Source organism: Thermothielavioides terrestris, chromosome 3 (genome assembly GCF_000226115.1).
Source record: "Thermothielavioides terrestris NRRL 8126 chromosome 3, complete sequence".
Lineage (NCBI taxonomy): Eukaryota > Fungi > Ascomycota > Sordariomycetes > Sordariales > Chaetomiaceae > Thermothielavioides > Thermothielavioides terrestris.
Window position 1 is genome coordinate 4,201,277 of NC_016459.1, and position 23,403 is coordinate 4,224,679.

The following is a 23,403-nucleotide window of genomic DNA, read 5'->3' on the forward strand; positions in this document are numbered from 1 at the left end:
CGTTCGGCCCGTGGACGGGCGACGCATCTAATTAATCTAATGTAATGCCTTGGCTTCCTCCTTTTATCTCTCTCTGGCGCATGATTTGCGCTGCCACCTACCTACCTGGTAGGCAGGGAGCTTGCCTAGCTCATCTCGAGACAAGGGACCTCACAGGACTCAAATCGCACCTTGTAAATGACAGACGCTGCAAGCTCACTTGGTTTCTCGTCCTGACGAGTGTGGCGTCGGTGCCTTAACGCTCGAGACCGGGACATGGGCAGGTCGAGTTCTAAACCCTCTTTCAGTCTCCCTTTCTGACTCACAGCACTACCCAGCTCCGTGGTTATGAGGGGCTTCGATCCGCTGGCGAATGACTCTTCTCCATCGTTATCTGCAACGGCGGGAAGCCCAAGCTAACCAGGTTGTTGCGGCAGCCCTGTTTCTGTCTTCTCTTCATCACGTGTGGCCCCAGCTCTCGTCTCCGGGCACATGTTGGAGCTGACTTTCGCGCCTGGAGGAAATCCATGGTGTCGAGAATCACTACCGAATCAACCAGTCCACGCCCATTCGAGGGATGAGTCCGAATGCCGACATGTTCTGAAGCTCCTGCGCGTAGTCCCAGTGACAAACTGGAAGCTATTGTATGTATTTTATATAGCAATGTACGTGATGGTAGTTCATCGTCAAATTTATCCTGCGTTTAACGACTCTGGTTTAACCGGAATCGTCCTAGAAAACATTGAAGGCGACAGCCAGCCAAGACACCTGGGAGTTCCGGCCCCACTGCTCCGAGCCGGACCTCCGGCTGCTCGAACGGGATAGCAGAATCTGGCGGCTGAGAAAAGACCGGAGGTGGTGCGGATACGGAGCGCGGTGGTATAATTTCTCATTAAGGAACACACTTTGGCCTTCAGAAACGGTGCTTCGATGCTGGAACTGCCGCACCGTCCACGACTCCGGGCCTTCGCAGTGCAAGCAAGAACCTCCACCTAAGTGGTCTCCTAAGTGAACAGCAGAAGTGAGGCAGCTTGAACAAGATGCTGTTCCTGTCCAGTGGGTTCACCATGGATTCACCCAGCTCAGTTCCTCGATTCTGTGTATACGGACCCTATTCTGAAAGTTATGCTGAACATCAAGACCAATCAGAAGGGAGGACGGAGGTTCAAGACTAGAAAAGACATCAGTGGAGGGAAAGCAAGGAACACGGTAGGGTTTCTGTGGAAAGCGAGAGCCCCAACTGGCCGACTCCTCCGCTGTTGAGTCGATGGGTGGCTGGCTTGATTGGCCCGCCGGAACCTGTTGCAAGTAACGGAAGAGGGAGATCAGCCAAAATGCGATCGTGAAGCTACCAACGAGTGCCTAGGTAGCTGTTGGGAAGTTCTCTTGTCAGATGTTTCCAACAGAAAGGTAGGCTCTGCACTAGACACCATGCTACAGTGGCCATTGCTGACTTCCCAGTTCCGCATTCTCCTGTTGTTCTCCAAAGGATAATTACCTGGCCATCCACCTTTTCCTAATGCCAGTGGTTAAGTTAAGGTAGTGTTCGGTTTTCCCACCACTTCCTCCACTTCCACACACAATTCATCATCACCACCATCTGCATCTTCCATTCTGCATTCAGGTTGCAACAGCGGCCATTCGGCCCACAACGGCGGCCAACAGGGCCTGAAACTTGGCCAGGAGAGCAATTGGGCAGGACCTGGTTCGGCTAGCCACCTTAGCTTTCTGGGGTCTCGGTGACCCTAACAAACTTAGAGCTTCATGGATCATTGAAGTTTTCATGATGCAAATCCACTTGCGGGTTGTTTCAGATTGCAGCAGCAAAAAAATTCCGGGAAGGAACGAGGCGGGATGTAGCGTAAAGCTGTTCAGTTCGGCTCTCAACACGGAAATCTGTTTTGTTGTCTTGCTGGTCCGCTCTAGCCCTTTCTCTTCCGAAGCCGGGGGCAGCCGGTTCATGCACGCTACTTTGAACAAGGGCTGAAAATCTCAAACCACAAACTGTTCCGCTGGGGTTCTTCACCGCAACGCCGCCGAGTTGTCACCACTACCTTGTCCTGCAACCTCTTACCCCTAGTCCGTTGCTTGAAAAATGGGCTCTATCGGACGCCCCCGGCAGTGCAACCTCACGCCGCACGCAAATGCAGCCTATGCGGACTGGGTTGCGTTGCAAAGCAGGCTTCGAACCCGTGACGCCGTGGTGGTCAATGGCCGTGACTTGACCATTGCTGATGTCGTGGCTGTCTCGCTGTGAGCATTGGACGAGCCCCTCGCGATCGGACTGTGATTTGGAGCGACATTGACTCGGAGACAGATACAAGGCCAAGGCAGGTCTCACTGCTGATCCCAAAGACCTCCAACTCGTTCAGGACAGTGTTTCCTTCCTCGAGAGGGAGCTCGCGTCGGGCCACATCATCTATGGCGTCAACACGGGCTTTGGCGGCAGCGCGGACACCAGGACCCAGCATTTCGAGCGCCTGCAGAGCGCCGCCATCCAGCACCTGAACGTCGGCATCTTACTCCAGGCCGACAAGACGGACGCTGCTTCAGCCAAAGCCCCCGTTAACGGGCTCCTCCGCAGCCATGCCCTCCCGAACCCGATCGTGAAAGCGGCCATGCTGATCCGCTGCAATTCGCTGATGCGGGGCCACTCGGGCGTGCGCGTCAGTGTCATCGAGTCCGTGATGAAGCTGCTGTCGCTGGACATGACGCCGGTGGTCCCGCTGCGAGGCAGCATCTCGGCGTCGGGCGATCTCTCGACGCTGTCCTACATCGCCGGCGCAATCGAGGGCAATCCGGACATCTACGTCCGCACCGCGACTGAGGACGGCGAACCCAAGATCCTCCCGGCCAGCGAGACCCTCAGACTGGCAGGGCTGGAGCCCGTCCGTCTGCAGGCGAAGGAGGGCCTCGGCATCACCAACGGCACCGCCCCAAGCTGCGCCGCCGCCTGCCTTGCCATCTACCAAGCCAACCAGCTGGCCATCCTCACGCAACTCCTCACCGCCATGGGCACCGAAGCCCTCGACGGCACCGCCGACAACTACCACCCCTTCATCTCCTCCGTGCGCCCGCACCCCGGCCAAGCCGAAGTCGCCCACAATATCCACTCCTTCCTCGCCCATTCCAAACTCAGTCCACCCTCCACTACCCCGACGGCCAACTCCCGCGTCGGCCTTGCCCAAGACCGCTACGCGCTGCGCACGGCGCCGCAATGGATCGGCCCGCAGCTCGAAGACCTCCAACTCGCGACGCGGCAGATCACCATCGAACTGAACTCGACGACGGACAACCCACTCATCGACGCGGCGCACGGGCGCATCCACCACGGCGGCAACTTCCAGGCGCACGCGCTGACGTCAGCGATGGAGAAGACGCTGCTGGCGCTGCAGAACCTGGGCCGGCTGCTGGCGGCGCAGTCGGCCGAGCTGCTCAACAACGCGACCAGCAGGGGCCTGCCGCCCAACCTGTCGTGCGACGACCCGTCCGCCAGCTTCACCTGCAAGGGCTTCGACGTCAACATGGCCGCGTACGCCGCCGAGCTGGCCGCCCTCGCCCGCCCAGTCAGCGCCCACGTCCAGGTCGCCGAGATGGGCAACCAGAGCGTCAACTCGATGGCCCTCGTCGCCGCCAGGGCCGTGCTCGAGGCTGTCGAGGTGCTGGCGCTCATGGCGGCTACGTACGTGTATGTGCTGTGTCAGGCGCTGGATCTGAGGTGTTTAAGGGTGGAGTTTGGGCGGGCGGTCAACCGGGTGGTGGGGGAGGTGATGCGGCGGTGTTGCTTTGCGGGAGGGCTCGGGAATGAGGAGGTGGGGGAGGCTGAGGTTGTGGACCGGGTGACGGCGGCGATTTTGCAGCGGTGGGATCAGCTGGCTCATTTGGACCTGCCGGACCGGTGTGCGACTGCCGTGAGGGAGTCGCTGGGCGCGGTGCTTGACTGTTTGGGAGACCACGGCGCCGACATGAAGAGGATACGCGAGTATCAGAGGCAGATGGCTGCCGCGCTGGAGGTTTGCTACGACGATGTCCGAGCGGCTTTCATCGCCCGTCCAAGGACGGGAGAGTACATCAGCCCGGCGTCGAAGGTGGTCTACGACTTTGTGCGTACGGACTTGAAGATTCCTCTCAACCGCGGTGTGGAGGATCACCCACCGCTGTTGCTGCGGAAAGCCGGCGCCGACAATGGGAATGCCGCCAACGGGGCTGCCAAACTCGACGATGATGTCGCGGCTCGTAGTAGGATCCTGGGCACCATGGCCAGTGAAATCTACGAAGCACTCCGCCGCGGCGAATTACACGACCGCATCATGCGGTTCGGGGAGGAAACGGGACTGTGGTCTTGCGAAGATAAGTGAGAACCTGGGGAGCTGAATTTTGCGAGCCCGTGATTGCCACCACTGGTGCCCTCACTCCCCGTCCCCCCGTAAGACGGTCTTAGTAGTTACAGGCAGAGACGCAGCAAATTACCACGGAGCGTTGGTCCCGTCATACACGTTTCCCTCGCGGGGATGCTCCCAGCCTTTGACGAAGACCTTGGGCATCTGCCCGTTGTACTCCTGTCCCTCCTTAAAGATGATGTCCAACGAAGCCTGGGCCCCTTGCTCTGGGGTCAAATCCGCCATGTCACCGCCGCCCAAGTCGGTTTTCATCCACTAATTGATGAGGCACCAGACATTAGCATCGAAGTTAAATCATCGACCGAACGAGGGTGGTGGTACATACGCCGGGGCAAAGTGCGATGAACGAAAACCCTTCCTTTTCATATTCCAGAGCGTATTGGACGGTAAGGGCGTTCATGGCTGCCTTCGAGATCTTGTAAGGGGGGCTGGGGAGGGCAGCGGCGGCGCGAGCAAGGGTAATAGAGCCCATTGTGGTCGAGCTTAACGTTGGGGTTAGCGCTGAAAAGCGACCGGGATTGGGGGGGTGTCCTGAGCTGGCACAGCCTTCCACTTACATGTTGGCAACTTTCTTTAGGGTGCCCTTCTGCAGAAGCGGGAGGAATTCGCGAGTGACCCAGTGGACTCCCATAACGTTGATGGTAAAACTCTCTTCAAGGTTGTCCCTGAGACAGCGGTTTAGCACAGCGGTTTGTTCACTAGCGTCCTTGTTGGATGAGAGAAGAAGGGAACTTACATCGACTTAACTCCTCCGAAAGAATACTGGCAGACGCCGGCATTGTTGATCAAGATGTCCAGCCCTTTGCCTCCAAGGTTTCCTTCGACCTCGGCGGCAGCTTTCTTGATTGACTCTTGGTTAGTGACGTCGAGCTTGACAACGACGACCCGATCGGGCGACTGCTGGGCGAGTTCATTCAGGGCCGGGGAATTTCCACGAGCCGTAGCAAAGACTCGACTGATATTTTGGCGAGAAGCGAGCTCACGGGCAAGCGCGAGCCCAAAGCCGCGGGAGGCGCCGGTGATGAGGACAGAAATCATTTTGATAGTGATACTCTATGACGGATAACGATGTGGAGCGGCCTGCTTGTCTGATAGAAGAAGAGGGCAAAGTGGGAGGGCAAAGTGGTGATGAGAGGAGTTGGACAATCCCAATGCCTCGGTCCCTTTGTTATACCCTGAGCCAGTTGCTTGAGCCTGTCAATGTTGTCTTCATCCCCATGCCTACAACTCAGATAATTTGTCAGCTATCTCAAGCCGCCTACCCTTAGGCAACCGTGTCCGCCCAATTCATCGACACTGCGTCGATTTGTCAGCCGGAATTCTTGGCCAGACTCAATAGATCAGGCGGCATGGTCGATGGTTTTGGCAAATCGCATGTAACCGATTATGATGGTTCAAATCCTTTAACCTGCCCAGCCGCACCGGTCCCCCGCTCGGCAACCTTGCTCGAGGACTCTTACATAGAATGATTTATGCAGCGAACATTGGGGTCCAAAAAGTCATGTGCCACATTCAGCTGTACCGAGCCACCTTCTGCCTGATCTGGCCGCCCACTACGTATCCCTTCTATCCTTCATTACGCGCTACTCTTCTTTATTCTCTCTAAAACAATAACCTAGGATAGTTGGGCTGTCGAGAACCTTTTAAAAGGAGCTTACAGAGGCCTACGGAACTGGATCTTAAGCCTTTACGTTGTTAAGCATACTAGAGGTTCTAATGATGTTAGCCTAGACTAGGTTCTACTGCTCTACTATTGACTCGAATCTAAGCATTTAAAATGATCACTATTAACCATCCTAATAGCTTTGGAAATCTATTTAAATTGGCTACTAAGACAAGCTAGTAACCTAAGCTCGATGAGTAGGCTACTCAGTACTTTCTGTATTACATAGAAAATGTTACCTAGATGGCTATAGCTATACAAAGCACTTGGAAACAGGTGCCTATTGAGTTGCTTTAAGAGCTCGTGCAAAGGAAACCGAAACGGATAGATGTATTGTGCTCTACAAAGGGTGGGCCGATCAAGTATTGACAGTTGAGCTAGCATTGTTCGTAAGAAGTTGTCAAGTTGTAGTGTGGCGAGTAATGCGAAGATGATGGTGGGTAGTTTTGCAGGACTGTGGCGCATGACTTTTCGGACCCCATCACGTTTTGGGACCCCATCTTACAGGAGGTCCGTTGACAGCCTTACTGTGATAGTCCGGTCCGAGACGGCTGACCACTCCTCATCCCCCAAATCGTTTGGACCGTGACCGTAGTCATTGATACCTGTCGCTTTCCCCATAACGGGAAACCGGCCTTAGCCGAGGAGACAGGTAGGAGCGGAAGATCAGAAGCTTACCGCCCGCCACCCACAACATGATTCCTGCAGAGTGCGAAGTTTGGTGGTCACCTCTGTCTGCCGAACGATGTCTATGCGCTCTCCCCTTAGCTTATTATTCAATGTCATAGCTTCAAAAGGTCGTGCGAATTATCCGTTCACATACCGCGCACGTTGACGGCCAGATAAGTCAAAAACGCCAGGTTCTCAACGAGACAAGTCGTGAGCAGTTCCTTGTTGGTCAGCCCGTCGTCCTTCTTCGCCATGGCCTTCGCCACGGCTCGAACCTCGCTGAGGGACTTAGGGGCGAGGTTTAGAGCCAAGCAACAAACCTTAACGTCTGCAAGGCAGGATTTCTTTTCTTTTCTTTTTCTTTTCTTTCAATCAGGTACTGACAATGGGTTTGCTATATTTTCAGTGACGACTCGGCAATTGGGCACGGGGTCGCTGGGTATAGTCCAGCTTGGGCCAGCGCAAATACCAGGTTGCTTAAGTGTTTTCTGTTCTTTACACATTTGACACTGCTGACCCAGCCGCCGGTAGTGGCCACCGAACGTAAGCGCCGATAGGCCCTCATGGCGGCCTTTGCTCAAAATGATCGCTACCTCGGCTGGCTATCTCGAGGAAATCTTTTTTGTTTACCTGAGAGAGAGGAGTGGCAGATGCAACTTGACTAGGGTTAGGGTTCAGTGTTCATGGCGACCGTGTTCGGTCATCAGCGAATCAGCAAGCCAACCAGCGATGCACAGCGTCAACGGCTCGCGTTTCCGCCAACCAATGCACGAGTCTCATGAGCAGCCAGGTCGACAGTGACCCCTCCCTCTCACCAGCTCATGCTCCGAGTTTGAAGCCGATATCGTGTTTCTGGCGTGGTTCTCGATTTTCATTGTTGGAACAAACATCCCCCCAAAGTTCATCCCTACAACAGCAGCAAGGAAGCAGCATTACCGTTAGCATTGAGGCTGCCCAACATCATGGTCAGCACAGTGAAGCCCAGCAGCAGATGGCACGTGCCGGACTAGGTGGTTGCTGACTGGCGCCGCGCTGCGGACTCCAGGCGTTCAAGGACTCCAAGCCAAGCTCGCACGGCTTGTCTGCGGACCAGATCGACCAGTATAGGCAAGCGTTCGAGATGTTTGTGCGTCAACCTGCCTTCTTTAAGTCCTCTAAGTCCTCCCTCGGGTCACGCGACCAGGAACCGGCGCAGGGCCCGGCAAAGCGACAGAGCTAACCCGCCTGGCTGTGGCTGTGCACTGAATGATGCAGGACAAGGATAAAACTGGTGGGTTACCGTTACCGTCGGGTTACCGCCTGCTCGGGATCGTGCCCGGCGAGGTTACTAACATGCGCCACGCCAGGCGACATCACTGCCGACGAGCTCGGCCAGGTCATGAAGGAGCTCGGCCTGAACCCAAGCGATCAGGAGCTGCAAGACCTCGTCGACGAAGCCGACCTCAACAAGGATGGCGTCATTTCGTTCGAGGGTGTGTCTCGCCCACTCAACGTGCCTCAACTGGCACAATGCTGGCAATGAATGACTAACGGAGATGACTAGAGTTCCTCACGCTCATGTCCCAGTCCGTCCGCGAGGTGGACACGGAGCAGGAACTCCTCAACGCCTTCCGCGTCTTTGACAAGGACGGCAGCGGCACCATCTCGAGCGACGAGCTGCGCAACGTGCTCAAGTCCCTCGGCGAGAACCTGACCGACCAGGAGCTGGACGAGATGCTCCAGCTCGCCGACCGCAACGGCGATGGTCAGATTGACTGTGAGCCTGCCCGAGCCTCGCTTATTTGTGTCCTGCATGACTAATCAGCGCATTGCGAAGACCATGAGTTTGTTAGCATCATGAAATGAGTTCTTGCCAAATCCAGTGGCACGCGGGCGAAACAGCGAGAGGCAGAAAGAACCAGAGATAGCAGCAGCGTTGCAGAATTGCCCATTTTGAGTTTTGTATGTATGGCTAAGCGACCAAACCGAATTGGACTTTCCTTCACCGTACGCCCTGGCACAATTTCAACAACATGGTAGTTGAAGTTGCGAATCCCGCCGAGATCCTCATCCTATCTGTTCCGTTAGTCGCGCTGTTGCCCTCGGCAACCACGCTCCCATCCCCGGCGAACACCTGCTTCATCTGCTCCCTCCCATTTCAACGTTCACCTCATACATGTCCAATCCCGGCGACCACATGCTGGCTTGTTCGAGTAATGGAACACATAGGTACCCAGGACATCCCAAATCTCGAATCGTGCTGTTCAACCTGCGCTCACTTCCCGCCCAGCTAATCTCTAAGGCGTATAATCAGAAACAGGCGATACTCAGAGTCCAAATTGTAAAGCATGCTCATTTTTCGAAGCCCGCTCTTCACTTACTAAGTACCTTGGCGATGCTGTCGATGGGCTCTTGGAGCTGGGACAGGCGTAGGCGCCAACGGTTGCCTCGAGAGCCCCTGAAATTCAGTCTAACAAGGTGGTTACTCTTCAGCCACCCTGCTAAACAGCTGCCCAGGAAAACGGCAAGCAAGCAAATCGGAACGCTTTTTGCAAGCGCGGATGGTTCAGGCTCAGCACTATCAACTCGTGTTGCATGTGCACATTGGGGGACGTGCGCCGGGGGGGGGGGGGGGGGGGAAGAGGAGGACGAATCCTCTTGCATAGTGGACTTGCAGGCAATACGGATATCAGAGGGTTCATTATCCAGGGACACTCGCCATCCATTCTATGCTATGGATTGGCATCTAAGAAACCAGCTCGATCAGCAACCCCCAATCATCCTCGTTCTCCCGTCTGATCTCAATCGGCTTCCGATCCTTGACCTGAGCAAACAAGCTGTTCCTCTTGAAGTAAACGAGAACCCCGCGCTTGCTCTCCGGCCCGGAAATCCTGTACAGCGGGCCCTCGGCATGCACCTTGTTCCGCTCGGGCATGAACTGCAGGTCATGGTGCTGGCACCACTCCTCCATAACCTGCCGGAAGGAGACCTCCTCTGGCCTCCTCCCGGCCGCCTCCGGCTGCACCCCTCTCTTCTCCTTTTCCTTGTCCCTCTGCTTCTCTCTTTCTTCTTCTTCGGATCTAGCCTCCCTCCAGGTCTTCAGCGCCGGCCCCCTCTCCGGCGGGCGCAGCTCCTCCCTCGCGCGCTCGCCCAGGTCGAGCGCCCGCTCGATCATGGCGGAGCCCTTCTCGAACTCAGCCGCGATTGAGGGCAGGGCGCGGATGGCCTCGGGGAACACGTCGTCCTGCCACCACTGGAACCACTGGCCGATCTCGTCGTAGTTGGCCTCGTCGAGCAGCAGCCAGCGGTACAGCGCGTCGTGCCAGGCGGGGAACACCTCGGCGACGAGCACCTCGCCGAGCACGCGCGGGTTCAGCACGTCGAGCCACTCGAACAGCTTGTCCAGCGCGTCGAGGTAGGGCGCCTGGTCCTGCGGGTCGACGCGGAAGTGCGCGCGCAGGTGGCGCGCCATGGCCGGCAGCACGTGGTTCATGACCAGCGGCGTCCACGTGTCGCGGGCGTGGGCGTGGTCGTGGCCGGCGGAGACCGGGGGGCGGAGGACGTCCTTCCACTGCTTCAGGCCGGGGATGGCGCCGCGGTTGAAGTCCCAGGCGTCGATGAGCTGGCGGAACTTGCGGCGGACGTCGGCGACCAGGCCGTTGGGGCTCTTGGGGTCGAGCTGGGACGGCGGGAGATAGGGCAGCCAGGGGAAGATCCAGCGGTGCGGGAGGCTGTGGGTATGCTTCTTGGGCTGCCATTTCTGCAGCGCCTCGTCGAGCTTGCGGATAATGTCCTGCAGCAGCTGGGTGCGCACGAAAGCGGGGAGGAGGGTGTCCCAGGCGTCGAAGACGGCGATGAGCTGGTCGGAGTCGCGAACGTTCCATTCGCGCACCGCGGCTGTCAGGGTTCGAAGCCAGAGCTCGTACATCATGGTCTCGTAGGGTGAAGCAGTCGGTCGGCGGAACGTCTTCTTGGCTTTTTGATCCAGGCCAAGGAGTGCGCGGATAGAGTTGAGACCGTCCACGAAGCCAGGTCTGGGCTCTTCAAGCGGCTCCCAAAGCTGGCGGTACTGGTTGAATAAGGGGTGGATTGCGGCAACCGCTAAGGAGGCGAGCTCCTCCTTGATCTGGGGCAGCATGGAATCTGAGAGGGACGCGTTGGCATCGCCGAGGCCAGATATGACCCGGTTTAAGCGGTAATTCAAATCCGCTTTTCTGTCCGGCTCGCCGCTCTCGATGGGCTGGGACGCTGCTTCGCATGCCGCTGTCACGGATCGGTTTCCTTGTAAGCTGGCTGAGAGCTCCCCCAACTCCTGCTTCTCTTGCTCGAGCTGCAGGTCGAGATAGGCTTTCCGCTCCTGCAGGCTCTTCCACTCTTCGAGAATGGCCATGAAGTCGCTCTGGGCACGCTTGACAAGTTTCCGAGTTTCGGCAGCTTCGGCGGATTCTGCAGGTGCCGCGCCTGCTGTTGGGGTCATTAGCCCGGACGACGAGGTGAGCAGCTTCTTCCCGGGGCCGGTCATGTCCAGAATCGGCGTGAACGCGTCAGGGATCTCCAGGCCCGGCGCTGCCTTCTTGATCTCGTCCATGGTAAGGTATCTGGGCTTTTGTCGCCGCGGAGTGCTGGCTCCGCTTACCGCACCGCTGCTGACACCGCCCGCGAGAGCCTTCTTTCGGCGAGCAGCCTTCTTCTTTTTCTCCTCTTCCTCCGAGTCGATGACCTCTTCACCGCGCAGCCGGGCCTGCCGCTTCTCCTCTTGCCGCTCCGACTCGGTCTTCTCCTTGACCGCGCCCAAGCCCACACCTTGTGGCCGCAGGTTTGCCTCGATGATAACGTTGCGCCCTTGGCCTTCCTTGCCGAGGCCTTTGCCCTCGACGTAGCCCATCTTGGCCATGATGCGAGCGCCGAACGACTTGGAGTTGATCTTTGTTTTGCCGTCTCTTCCTTGCGCGAAAGCACTCGGCAGGGCGGCACGGGGCGTATCCGGTTCGTCGTCCTGGACCAGGAGCGTCGGCCCTCGCGCCGACGTGGGCGTGAAGCCATTGCCGAGCGGGTTGGCGCTGTCGAACTTCGACTTGACGAACGGTTTTAAGAGCGGAGCAGCACGTTTCGGTCGCGGGTCTTGCTGCGTGGGAGGCGTCCAGCCCAGGCCCTGGGTGCTGGCAGCGGCAGTAGCAGCGGCAGAAGCGCCCCGGAAGCCAAGCCCCACACTACGCATCTCTTCGTCTTCGTCTTCGGGTTCGTCACCCTCGGCCTCGGCGTCGGCCTCGGGCGGCACGGCGCCGGGATTGTCATCGTCGTATTCATTGTCCTCCTTTTCACCATCCTCCGCTTCCCCGTCTTCCTCCTCCTCGTCGGAATCCGCGCTGGGTTTGCCTGACGGCACGAAGCGGACGCCCTTGCTGCGGAGCGTCTTGTGCTTCCACCTTCGGCTCGGGCCCTCGTCCTCGCTGTCGGACCCAAAGATTCCCAAAGCGGCGCTTTCTTTGGCATCGCGACCAGTCCGCCGCCGCTTGCGCGGGTTGTAGTCGGCGAACTCGTCGTCGTGGGGGTTGCGCGAGGGCATCAGATACTCGTCTTCCTCGTCGGCTTCGGATTCCGACGACGAGTAATCTGCCGCGCTCGCCTTGTTCAGGCGAGCGGGATCGAACCGCATATCGTCCAGGCGCGCCATGGCGCTTTGCGATGCACAGCAAAGGTTGGCGGTGGTTTGATGGGTTTGCTGGAAGCTTTGAAGGCAGCAGGCTCGGTGGCGTCAAAAGCCCGGCAACTGCCGTCGCTCTGAAACTGGCCCCACTACGGCGGTCTTCTGGCTACGATTACCGAGTACATTGGTACTTTACATCTACCCCTCCCGTGCTCTATGCAATGCCACTTTCTTGCATCTCACGTTAAACGGCTAACGTTAGTTACCTCCAAAGCGCAGTATGTAGCGTACCCGTACAGTAATGTGCACAAATAACGAAGTCAACTCTCCCTGTAAATGCATACGAGCTGCCCAAGTTCACACTTTGCGAACTTACACTGGTACTTAGCAAACCGACAGGACCTCACTGATGGCGCCAAATTTCACAATAGGCGCTATATCTCTCCCTCGATTTGCGAGCCATCTTAGGCACAGGTTCTTTCGCCTCTGCGGGCCGCTTGACGCCGTGCCCGTCCCCAGTCGTTCACTGACTCCCTCGACCGCCAACCCCCGTCCTTGTCGCCGCCTGTCGTTGAATCAAGCATGTCGCTCTTCACGCGACACAAGAAATGAAACGTGGGACATGGACCGAGGACGCCTCGTAAACGCTGAGCATTATAGTCACTAGGCTTGCGGTCCGTTTGATGCCCCCTTGGACGCTGGCAACGGTGCGCTAGCCGGGAACGGGTATCAGACTTGCTTTTCCTGGCTCGTAGAGCTTCCCTACCTAAGTGTGGCTCTGGTGAGGAGAAGGTATTTCTACGAGGATGAGAAAAAGGACTACTGACTAAGGCTCTACAAACCTGTTGAAGGGTCGCGCCACGTTGATCTGAGGTCCACCGATATCTCGATCTTTAGCGTAATTAGGAGACCACAGATGGTAGGAGAGCCAGTGGCTCATAGACGCAGCAGGGAGGCCACCGGCAGTGCCAAACAACGCAGTACTTTCCAGGCACACCGAAGCAGAAGATAAGTGCAATGTACCCACATACCATAGCGCGCCATGGGGTGGTGGCAAAACGATCTTACATCCGTTCTCTAGCAGGGATTGCAATACATAGCCGGCAAGTCATCTTGAATTTTTGAAACCATCACAACGAAAGTTACCTAGTCAAATCTCCTTTCCTCTCAGAGTACAATATAGCTTAAGGGACGTACTCTAACGTAAACGAATATCTTCTACTAAGGGGATTATTTTCAAGAGGAAATATTTTAGGTAGGTAGTGAGTTTAGGAAGGAGTGACTGGTAGGCGTTTGTCTTGAAGGTGAAAAATTTCGGTCTGGAGGACCCTCTGAGACCTAGAAAATGGGAGTCATGACCATTTTAGCACCACCCTATGGCGCGCTAAGGTAGTTAATGGTGATATTTCTATATATATTGTTGAAACCATCCCCCACGCTAGCGAGAGATGTGACCGCAGATCGGGAACCCCTTAAGCCACAGAGCCACTTCGCTCCCTCTGGAACAGCACTCGTCCAATTCCAGACGCCAGACCTTCCAATCAACTTCGGCAACACTTTTCCCGCAGATTGCTTGCAGGATTCCCCGGCAGCCCAGTCCCTGGCCCTCCAGGCCCGGCCTGGTCGACCTTACCACCGACTGTGCCGGATACGACCCGCTCAAGTCCGTCATCTTTCCAAACAACGGGGCCAAACCCACGATTGACAAGAAGCATTGGTTTCACAACAAACATTGGGTCGATCCGAGACGAAGGAGACGATGGACACCACCTTTGCGCCCACAGACTGGGAGCTCACGACTCCCCCTGAACGGTCCGCCGCGCTCATTGAGGCCCGCCAGCCGGCCTTCACGGGGCGGCTTCCCCCGCAGCTCTCAGCGCAAAATACTGACCAAGCGCGTCCCGCACCGCGTCGTCCAGGGGCGATAACTTGAAGCCCAGGGCGGCCTCGGCGTCGCCGGTGTCGAAGGGCACCTGGACGGTCCGGACGCGGCCGCCGGCGACGAAGAAGCCCGACGCGAAGCGGTCCGGGAACAGGCGCTGCGCCACGCCGACCAGGTCCTGCCACACCACCGGCCGCGCCAGAATATAACCCCTGCCGCCGGGCACCTGCGGGTGCAGCGCCGCGACATGGGCGCGCGCGATGTCGCGCACGTCAACCGCCGCGCCGATGGTGGGCGGGATGCTGCTGCTGCCGCTGCCCGCGCCGCCGAGCAGGAGGCCGAAGAGCAGCGAGTTGGCCCCGCCGCGCATGACCTCGGGTGCGCGGGTGGCGCCGGCGGCCGGCCCCAGCGCGACGCCCGGGTGCAGGTGCACGACGTCGAAGGCCGGCGGGCGCGGGCGGCAGCCGTGCGCCAGCCAGGCCTCCGTCTCCAGCAGCGCCGACACCTGGGACTGCGCGTAGGCCGCGAGGTCGGACGGCCAGGGGGCGCGCGTGGGCGGCGTCTCGGGCGCGCGGTCCCGTGCGGTCACCGGCTCGGTGGGCGGTTCTTCCTCGCCCTGCAGCTGGGCGAGCGGGGCGAGCGCGAAGATGGAGCTGGTGATGACGACGCGCCGGACGGTGCCCGCCTTGGCCGCGGCGTCGAGGATGTTCAGGGTTCCCGCGACGGCGGGCTCGTAGAAGTGGCGGACCTGCTCCTCGGGCGGGACGACGCTCTTGCCCCCGCCGGCGGCGCGGGGCGACGCGGTGTGGACGACGTGGGTGGCGCCTGCCATGGCGTCGTCCAGCGCCCCGGCCGCGGTAATGGACGGGATTACCGCGAAGGAGAGCCGTGGCCCGGGTTTCAGCTCTTGGATTGATGCTCGTGCGAGCACCGACTGGATTTGCCCTTCCGCACGGACGATGGCTCGGACGTGGTATCCGGCCTGGAGGAGGAAGACTAGCGTGGACGAGCCGACAAAACCGGTGGCGCCGGTGAGGACGACGAGATTGTTGGTGAGCGTCATTGCGAGACAAGTAAGACAAGAAGTTGGGGATCCTAATGATCGCTCGGTTTCTGACAGGAAGGGATGGGGTGATGATTGACGCCGGGTCAATCGAAGAAGGTGTTTCGTCCAGCAGGACCCTCGGCCTCCTTAGCGAGGTCAGTTGTCTTTAAGGGCGTTTCGGCGATGTCTGGGCGCCAATCTGGCGAAGATCGGGGCAAAGCAGCCAGTCATAGCGTGGTGGCGGCCCGTAACCGCTGAGGCTGTTTGCCAATGTGCATTGCATTGCATCTGACATCCACACTGCAGCCATGCCAATCATCGGCGCAAGCCGAGGCACCAGTACCAGTGCGCTACCGACTCGCACGGCTGGCACGGCTGTCCTGAGACCCTTACTTTACTGCTCAGCGAGCGCACGCGTAGCAAGCAACAAGACCTTGGGGATGTCTTCGTAGAGCAGATGATGACTAGAAACTGTGACAATGGCGGGAGGAAAAGAAGCGGAATGAGGTTTCTCTGCGACTTGACACAGACGGCTCTAGTGAAACATGGGGAGGTTGATTGGGTCCTCGCCATGAGCGTCGTTTAGAGCATACCCAGCAGATATCCACAAATTCAATTACAGCGCGTCGCTACAATTACATCCCAACGTGTGTGCTCCTTACACGAGGGTGACCTGGCTGAGGGCAGCCTGTGCATTGAGGTAGGTGAGAGTAGTATCTCGTCACTGGCCCTTCGCGTCCAAGGACCACGGTTGGTGCCTGCTCGGTTAACCCTGTCAGGACCAGCCGCCCTGTTTACCCATGCAATGAGAAGAAGGTCCCACGCGAGGGCTCCCACTCCCGAGACTTGCGTCATCCTCTTCGTGACAGCCAACCCCGCGTGTCGACAACTCGCGCACGGCCTCGGAATGGTCTTCTCTCGTGGCTGCGTGAAGTGGATACCGCCGGCTGATGGCTCCCGTCGCTCAACGACGATCCCTAGTGTCCTCAAGCCTCGAGTTCGGATCCGTTAAGGCCTCCGCGAGCGTCCCCTCGTCCCAGAGACCTTGGAGGTGAAGTTGATGTAGATTGCGCTTGTCGGGTCGATGGTGATGATCGACTTGCTGGCGGCTTGTTGAGCTTCTGCATGGACGGCAATGCGAGAGAGAAGCCAAAAGCAGATGGTCCGTTCAACGTGGCATCGCTTGTATGGCGTTAATGTTCAAGCTGGTCTTCTCGTCGTTTCTCCTAGCGTTTTGCCTCCAGGAGCCGCTCATTCAGCACATCTCTCTGGCATTCAAGGGAAGTGTCAGTGGTAGTAGTGTCAAGTGATGGACCAGGGACCAACATGGCGTAGAATACAAAATTTCAAGGTGGAAAAGTTGCCAGGGACAAAGGCTCGTGCAACCGAACAGCTGCTGATGAGCTCACGTTTGAACCTTTCCGCCGCCATGCGGTTCCGCATACGTTTGCGCTCGGCTTGAGCCAGCATTATCCGAGCTAGTTCCCATCCCGGCATCAAAGGGACTCTTATTCTCAGGGTCATCTTGCTCTCTGACTCTTCCTTTGGTTGTCTAGGGAGTTGCGAAGTCACGACGCAAAGGGTGGGTCGTCGTCAGAGGGCGACGACTTGCAGATAGAGTAGGAGGAAGAACGGTTCCAGAAGGAAACTTTCCCTGCTTTGCAGCTCTCAGTTTTCGTCTCGCAAAGCATAGCAGATCGCCTCGATGGCCAATCACGTCCAGTATCACATTGATGGAAATTGAACGCCTGCGTCTCGCACAGTGGCACAACACTTCTGCAGACAGTTCACAGAGTAAGGGGCAGTGAGGCTCTAACTGGCATCTAGAAAGCCAGAACAGAACGTATAAGCTTTTGCTACACGGTGATCCGGGTTGTAGGGTAGACAGCATCAATTCTGGGAAGATGACGATGCTCATCCCAATCTACCAGGTAGGCATGTGCACTCGGATTGTAAATAGGAACTTATCAAATCAGATTATCAGACTTGCTCTTTCGCTCACCAACCCGCCAACTCGGACACTCTTCCGGCGCTCTCCTGTGTGTTGGACGGAGTTCCCGTTCGAAGGTGAGCGGCGCCCTGAAGCGAAGTTGTCAAGGAATTCCTCAGTTACCAAATTACGCTAATCCATGGTTACATTCGCCCAGAAGAAAGCCATTCCCGTTAGGGAATAGAGATTGGTAGGACACACCACGGGACGCGAAGATAATCAGGATAGATTAGCCAATGCCCTCTTGCGGCGATCCCGTGGCCATTCAAGTGAACTCTCGACGGGCCTCTTGATGGGCTGCCCACCAGCACTACACTCCAACCCTTGTTTGTTTGTTAGCTTGGTTCTTCGCCCCACTTTTAACAGGGGCCTGCAGCCAACCAAAATTTGGCTTTTTACCCCCCCGCTCCATTAACTGGCTCCGGGACTTCACACCCTGCTGTCCCAGAATCGACCAAAATCAGCCACACCAGCCAATTCAACCAATCAGTCTGCACATGCTGATGGTGATCCACTCTAGGTACCAAACTAACAAACAAACAAGGGTTGGAGTGTACCGCAGTAGCTAGGGTGAGACCCATCCACTAGTGGTATTTACGCGGCCCGTTCCCGACGAACCGACCACGGAGCAGGCAAATCGCAAATCAAAGACGGACATTAGTGTTGTGAACACCCCACAGCAGTAAGTTAGCGCAAAGCTGCATCCATCTTTTCTCCAGAGAGAACTACCCCTCTCGCTCTCGTTTCAGGTCTCCCGTCTCCGCCTGGGATCCCTCGCCATCGCATCTGTTCTCAACTCTCAAAAAATAGGTAGCTGGCGAAAAGTGAGCTGTGAGCACCATGGCGACCGAATCTCATAAGCCGCCGTCTAAGTCGCCCCCCGAGTCGCCGCCCAAATCTGCGTCACGTCCCGCGGACGAACGGCTTCAAGCGGTAAGTGACAGTACGATCAAGAATGCGACGGGGCCTCTGAACGAATATTCTCACCAGGATCCTGACCCTGAGTCGCTTGCTTCCGATGTCGATTCTGTATTTGACGCGTAGGCTCCTCCTCCTCCTCCGCTGGGCTAATCGGAGCAACGGCCGTTGATATCTAATTATCTCACAGCAACTCTATCATAAGTTCCACGGCGTCCATCAGCTCTACGATCCTCAACTACCGCAAGCTTCACGGCAGGACATATCAGAACTACGAGGGTGCCGAATACTGGTACGACACATGGACTGACCGACATCGCCTTGGGACCAGGCATCAGCAGCTGACAAGAACTTCAGGGGACCAAATGACGACAGGCAGAATAAAGGGCTCGACATGGCGTGAGTGCAGTGGGCAATGATTAGGCCCAGACACCAGGAAACTGACTCGCTTCGTGCCGCGACAGCCACCACATGATGTATCTCGCCTTCGAAGACAAGCTGTACCTCGCGCCGCTCGAGAACCCGCAGAAGGTGCTGGATGTGGGGACGGGCACCGGCATCTGGGCCATGTGAGTTGAGCTGTTCCGCGGGATCGACTACAAGGGGACGTTCCACTAACCAAACGCACGTATCCCTTAGCGACTTCGCGGACGAGCACCCCTCCGCGGAAGTCATTGGCACCGATCTCTCCCCCATCCAGCCCGCCTGGGTGCCGCCCAACTGCAAGTTCGAGCTCGACAACTGCGAGCAGCCGTGGACCTACGCCGAGAACTCGTTCGACTACATCCACATCCGCGGGCTGGTCGGCTGCGTGCAGGACTGGGAGGCGCTGTACCGCCAGTGCCTGCGCTGCCTCAAGCCGGGCGGCTGGCTCGAGCAGCACGAGTTCGCGCTGCCCATCGCCGGCAACGACGCGCCGCTGCCCGACGACTGCGTCTGGCACGACTGGGGCAGCGTCTTCCGCGAGGCCGGCAGGAAGATGGGCCGCTCGTTCGAGGTCACGGACCACTGGGAAGAGTGGCTGCGGAAGGCCGGCTTCACCGAGACCCTGCACACCAAGTCCACCCGGCTGCCCATCGGCGGCTGGCCGCGCGACCCGCGCTGGAAGGAGGTCGGCCTGTTCAACCAGCTGAGCCTCGAGCAGGGGCTCGAGGGTTTCGCCACCTACATCTGTACCCAGGTGCTCGGCTGGAGGCACGAGGAGGTCACGGTTCTCCTGGCAAAAGTGCGAGAGGCAATCGGAAACCCGACGTATCACGCCTACTATCCTCTGTAAGGACATGACCGGCCCGGAGCCGAGGACTTGATCGGCGCAAGGCTAACCCTCCTGCAGGAAAACTGTGTACACACAGAAGCCACTGACTTCCAGTTCCTGAGTGGGCTTTGACGGTTGGCATGTGCCACAAGCCTGAGAGAACAACCCCGGCTGATTGAGGCAGAGATGGCGAACGATCTTGAATAGCGGAGACCTAAGGCTATTTTCGAAAGCATTCACGAACAAGTATACTCATGGATGTAATTATCAGGTCGTAAGCAACATACCTAACGACATGAATCGATAAGTCAACTCATATTCGGACGCATACAGACAGTTCGGGCAGGAGATTAGGCGCGGTGTAGCTATCAAACGCGAACCACATGTGACCTCTGTTCTACGCTTCCTTCAAGTAGATGATTGACAAGCGCGCCTCCCTTCTAAGAAGGATTAATCCACGGCCGGCACTTGTCGGCAGCGCAGTACCCGCTGCAGCAGGGCCCGACGAACTGGCCGTTGGCGTCGTAGCAGTCGCCGTACGTGGGCACGCACATGCCCCGGCAGCTGACGCCGGTGACGGGCTGGGGCGGGCCGACCATGATCTGGTTGACGCCGGCGGGCGAGATGCTGCTGGCGAGGGCGGCGTCGCCGGCCGTGTAAAATTTGCACTGCGTGAAGGCGTTGTAATCCGGCGCGTCGATGATGCTGATCGAGAGGTCGTTGTCTGGTCGGGCGGGTTATGATGAGTAAGGGTTCAAAAGTGCGGCGGGGAAGGGAGGGGGGGATGGATGGATTATGGTTACGGACTCGTCGGGTATATGTTGCCGTCGGCGGGGAAGGCCATGTCGTACTGGGCTGGTCCGCCGTGGAACGTGAGGTGGACGGTCTGGACGTCGCGCTCCTCAAGGGGCACGGCGGATGTGGTGGCCATTAGGCCGATCGTGGCTGCAACGGCGGCGAAGTACTTCATCCTTGGGGGTTGGAGTCGAGTTCGATGGCGTGAGCTGATGTTGCAATCCGGGGGACGGTTCAAGGACAGAATCTCATCGACTCAACTGCCAGAAATATCCCCTTGGCCAGCCCCTTTTAAACCTTAACACGTTGCCGGCGACCCAACGTGTGTTGACTCTCCTGTTGCCTGGAAGAAAACCCGTGCAGCTAGCTGCCCAGGCGGGACCGGAACCGCGGTGTGCCCACCCCTCGCCACGCTCAACAAGCATGGCTCAAGCTCTTAATCTAGCCAAATATGATGTCACGCTGTTTGTGGGTGCAGATGCGCCACAGGAGGCCGATACGAAGTCGCGGCTTGGCACTTGGGGCATAGCATGCCCGACTGCAAAGCAGCTGACCCTCGATCTTCGGAAGTGTTCAGCTCTCGGTTAATGTGATTCGAAGGACCGCTCTGCTGCCACCGCGGGAAGCGGGATATGGCCCATCCTAGCCCTGTCGCCCCAGGAACGGCTGCCATGCGGTGCCCGTGGTATGCAGTGCGATCCCTTACTCCACGTGTATGCAGTGAACGAACGATGCAGCAGCAGTACGTCTGCCGAGAATTGAATTTGCTGCTGAGGGATTCGTCGATCATATTCATGTCCAGTGGTTGTGACGACACGAAGTGGAGTCTGTGTCAGACGGGCCAATTTATTTGCGTCTGAGGTCATCAAGTCATCAAGCCCATCTCCCATCCTTCACCGGTTCGTTGAGGACGCAACCAGTTGGACGCAGTGCAGCAAACGATGGAATGCCTGGCAAGGCTCTACCAAGGTAGGGTCTTGGGGTGAACTGTGCAGCTTGAACCCCTACTGGTCGGTTGCCGAGACGGCAAGTCAGCGGCGCGAAGGAAGGTGGTCGAGGTTAGATTGAGTTGGCCATCCCTCAGAGACGGCGATTCGCCAACCTAGCACGGCCGGAGTGTCAACCAGTAGCTCTAATCTCCATGAGCTCTAAAGTCACCCCTAAAGAACCGACGCTGCGTGCTGTACCCCCACTCGGCGGGAGGAGGCGCTTCACGCCGGCAGCCATGAGAGCGTCGATTTTGGTTGCCAGATGTGAGAGCGGCGATGGTGATGATTCACTACGTCTTGGCCGGCGAAGGCCCAGATCAGCGACTAAACCGACAAGAGGTTGGCCTTACGGACGTCGACGCCGCTGGGGAAGGTTGCGGAGGAGGTTTCCCGGCTAACTGCCGTGACTCTAAAGTCGGCTGCCAGAAGGGCTTCGACTACGGAGGTGCCCTGGCTCCCTGAAGCCTGCGAAGAGTGAGTTCCCGCCCAGGCTACCGAGTTATGGTGCATGCTTCACCTTCGGGGAGCGATGACAGGTCTCACTCCCGGATGGCAAGTCTCAACTATGCTGCATGCGAGCAGGCATGCCTGGGCCTGTAGGTAATTTACGATTTCTGACACCGACCATTGTCGCAGACGGTACGCAGTGAAATTCGGCAATGCTGCAAAATATCGGGTTGCTGCCCTCTTTAGAAATTTCAAGCAGGTTCAAGCAGGAAAAAAAACGCAAAAGAATTGGGCGTTCCCGGAATCGAACCGGGGTTTCTTCGGTCGTTGCGATCCTCCAGGGGAACCACAACGAAGCGTCCTGACCACTAGACTAAACACCCGCCGGCTTATCTTGATTGGGCGGTGCGAGATCCTGACTTATTATGCACCAAACATTCCCCCTCTGTGCTTTCCTCTTCCTCTCCTCCTTTTGAAGTCTCCCGCTCGTCCATGGATAATGAAAATGAATAAGCGAGACCATATTGATCTGCCCTGTTATTTCGCGAGAAGCAGACGAAGCAACGCCAGGAATTCGAACTGCGCTGCGCCAGGACAGCCGAGAAGCACGGCATTATTCCACCCTTCTGCTCGCGTTCCGAGAAGTGGACATCCCTTCAAGCAAGCAATTCCCCATGTTTAGCGTTGATTATGCCCGGTCATTAGCTCCCACCAGAAGCACCCATCCGGTGCCCTCCAACCGATCCACCACCGCTATGTCTCCCTCGTCCTCGGTCTCGGACTCCCAGTCCTCCTCATCCACGCTCATCGCATCCGACGATTCCTCCGCCTCGCCGCCACTGTCCCTCCCGCCGCGACCATGATCCACCTGGCTGCTCCGCAAGATCTCCGTCCAATGGGCCACCGATTTCCTGTGATGGTCCATCACATCCAAGAGCAGTGCGTCCCCCCAGCCTTCCCTAATGTTACGGGGAACATGCGGATTCGGCGGCGGGGGACCGGGGCTGCCGTCGCTCGAGCCGGACAGCTCCTCCTCGTCGGCGTTGGGCGCCACCCGCTTGTACAGCGGCTCCCAGGGCGTGCTCACCTCTTTCTCTGGGTCGAGGACTGCGAGGCTGCTGCTGCCGAGCGCGAGTGGGGTGCTGGCAGTTGGACCTCCGACCGATCGCGCTGAGATAGGACTGGGATGCTGCTGCCCGCCAGCTGTGTTTGGCACGCAGCCGGGGACGGCCAATTCGTGCGCCAGGAGAGGGAACAGCTTCGGTGGCCTCGTCTTCGTCGGCCGTCTGGCTAGTTCCCAAAATGGCGGGTTTGTCTGCGTGAGGGCTGGTTTGGGTGGCGCTGTGGTTGTGGATTAGTCGTTGAACCGACTTAAGCATTTAGAGCGAAGACAGCGAGCAGGCACTTGCTAAGGAATCTCTGGTCAATGAGCTCCTTCATCCCCGTCAGCCCCTGAGGGCGTAAATACGCGAGCGGAGGCGCCATCGCCGGTGCTGGAGACGAGGCATTCAAAGACGATTTGCCGAGAGAATCGCCGTGATGGTCCTGACTATCGCAGAGCATAACAGCGGCGTTAAAACGAGTCAGAATAAGAAGCAAGAAGAGACGTCCGAGCAGGACCTGGCAACTGCATTGTACCTGAGCTGAGGCGAACATACAGAGCCGCATTTATTGCCCAAGCGCCTCAAGGTGCGTTAAGCTGGGTATGTGTATACAGTAACCCGGTTGGGCCCCAAGCTCCAACC

At 57.7% G+C, this 23,403-nt stretch overlaps 8 protein-coding genes and 1 non-coding gene across 9 annotated transcripts; 3 read left to right on the forward strand and 6 right to left on the reverse strand.

Moving 5' to 3' along the window:
• Window positions 1-1,993: 1,993 nt before the first annotated feature.
• THITE_2117925 (uncharacterized protein) lies at window positions 1,994-4,576 on the forward strand. The gene is made up of 2 exons (XM_003654701.1): window positions 1,994-2,232; window positions 2,297-4,576. The coding sequence occupies exons 1-2, from the start codon at window positions 2,075-2,077 to the stop codon at window positions 4,335-4,337; spliced, it is 2,199 nt and encodes a 732-aa protein (XP_003654749.1). The 5' UTR covers window positions 1,994-2,074; the 3' UTR covers window positions 4,338-4,576.
• Window positions 4,577-4,668: 92 nt separating this feature from the next.
• Window positions 4,669-5,417, reverse strand: THITE_2130161 (uncharacterized protein; the record flags this gene model as incomplete). The annotated part of the gene is made up of 3 exons (XM_003654702.1): window positions 4,669-4,861; window positions 4,937-5,044; window positions 5,116-5,417. The coding sequence occupies 3 exons, from the start codon at window positions 5,415-5,417 to the stop codon at window positions 4,669-4,671; spliced, it is 603 nt and encodes a 200-aa protein (XP_003654750.1).
• Window positions 5,418-7,454: 2,037 nt separating this feature from the next.
• Window positions 7,455-8,732, forward strand: THITE_2117928 (uncharacterized protein). Its single transcript, XM_003654703.1, has 6 exons — window positions 7,455-7,676; window positions 7,757-7,837; window positions 7,966-7,981; window positions 8,058-8,183; window positions 8,255-8,467; window positions 8,528-8,732. Exons 1-6 carry the CDS (start codon window positions 7,674-7,676, stop codon window positions 8,554-8,556), a joined length of 468 nt encoding a protein of 155 aa, XP_003654751.1. The 5' UTR covers window positions 7,455-7,673; the 3' UTR covers window positions 8,557-8,732.
• A 594-nt stretch (window positions 8,733-9,326) lies between these two features.
• On the reverse strand, window positions 9,327-12,414 carry THITE_2117930 (uncharacterized protein). Its single transcript, XM_003654704.1, has one exon. The coding sequence runs from the start codon at window positions 12,362-12,364 to the stop codon at window positions 9,437-9,439; it is 2,928 nt and encodes a 975-aa protein (XP_003654752.1). The 5' UTR covers window positions 12,365-12,414; the 3' UTR covers window positions 9,327-9,436.
• Window positions 12,415-14,184: 1,770 nt separating this feature from the next.
• Window positions 14,185-15,282, reverse strand: THITE_2130165 (uncharacterized protein; the record flags this gene model as incomplete). The annotated part of the gene is made up of 1 exon (XM_003654705.1): window positions 14,185-15,282. One exon carries the CDS (start codon window positions 15,280-15,282, stop codon window positions 14,185-14,187), a length of 1,098 nt encoding a protein of 365 aa, XP_003654753.1.
• A 2,637-nt stretch (window positions 15,283-17,919) lies between these two features.
• Window positions 17,920-19,754, forward strand: THITE_2079292 (uncharacterized protein). Its single transcript, XM_003654706.1, has 8 exons — window positions 17,920-17,936; window positions 18,065-18,187; window positions 18,245-18,294; window positions 18,363-18,464; window positions 18,530-18,571; window positions 18,637-18,741; window positions 18,812-19,444; window positions 19,506-19,754. Exons 2-8 carry the CDS (start codon window positions 18,095-18,097, stop codon window positions 19,546-19,548), a joined length of 1,068 nt encoding a protein of 355 aa, XP_003654754.1. The 5' UTR covers window positions 17,920-17,936; window positions 18,065-18,094; the 3' UTR covers window positions 19,549-19,754.
• Window positions 19,755-19,867: 113 nt separating this feature from the next.
• THITE_2145578 (uncharacterized protein) lies at window positions 19,868-20,397 on the reverse strand (the record flags this gene model as incomplete). The annotated part of the gene is made up of 2 exons (XM_003654707.1): window positions 19,868-20,151; window positions 20,235-20,397. The coding sequence occupies 2 exons, from the start codon at window positions 20,395-20,397 to the stop codon at window positions 19,868-19,870; spliced, it is 447 nt and encodes a 148-aa protein (XP_003654755.1).
• Window positions 20,398-21,947: 1,550 nt separating this feature from the next.
• Window positions 21,948-22,041, reverse strand: THITE_t98. The gene has a single exon. It is a non-coding gene; the product is annotated as a tRNA-His (tRNA).
• Window positions 22,042-22,346: 305 nt separating this feature from the next.
• THITE_117337 (uncharacterized protein) lies at window positions 22,347-23,291 on the reverse strand (the record flags this gene model as incomplete). Its single annotated transcript, XM_003654708.1, has 2 exons — window positions 22,347-22,999; window positions 23,279-23,291. The coding sequence occupies 2 exons, from the start codon at window positions 23,289-23,291 to the stop codon at window positions 22,347-22,349; spliced, it is 666 nt and encodes a 221-aa protein (XP_003654756.1).
• Window positions 23,292-23,403: the final 112 nt, after the last annotated feature.

Coding starts and splice junctions, on each gene's coding strand:
- THITE_2117930 (XM_003654704.1), bottom strand. CDS start 12,364: ATGGCGCGCCTGGACGATATGCGGTTCGATCCCGCTCGCCTGAACAAG.
- THITE_2117928 (XM_003654703.1), top strand. Junction 8,184..8,254: donor TGGCGTCATTTCGTTCGAGG/GTGTGTCTCGCC, acceptor GGAGATGACTAG/AGTTCCTCACGCTCATGTCC. Junction 8,468..8,527: donor CGGCGATGGTCAGATTGACT/GTGAGCCTGCCC, acceptor CGCATTGCGAAG/ACCATGAGTTTGTTAGCATC.
- THITE_2117925 (XM_003654701.1), top strand. CDS start 2,075: ATGGGCTCTATCGGACGCCCCCGGCAGTGCAACCTCACGCCGCACGCA. Junction 2,233..2,296: donor GATGTCGTGGCTGTCTCGCT/GTGAGCATTGGA, acceptor ACTCGGAGACAG/ATACAAGGCCAAGGCAGGTC.
- THITE_2079292 (XM_003654706.1), top strand. CDS start 18,095: ATGGCGACCGAATCTCATAAGCCGCCGTCTAAGTCGCCCCCCGAGTCG. Junction 18,188..18,244: donor CGGACGAACGGCTTCAAGCG/GTAAGTGACAGT, acceptor TATTCTCACCAG/GATCCTGACCCTGAGTCGCT. Junction 19,445..19,505: donor TATCACGCCTACTATCCTCT/GTAAGGACATGA, acceptor ACCCTCCTGCAG/GAAAACTGTGTACACACAGA.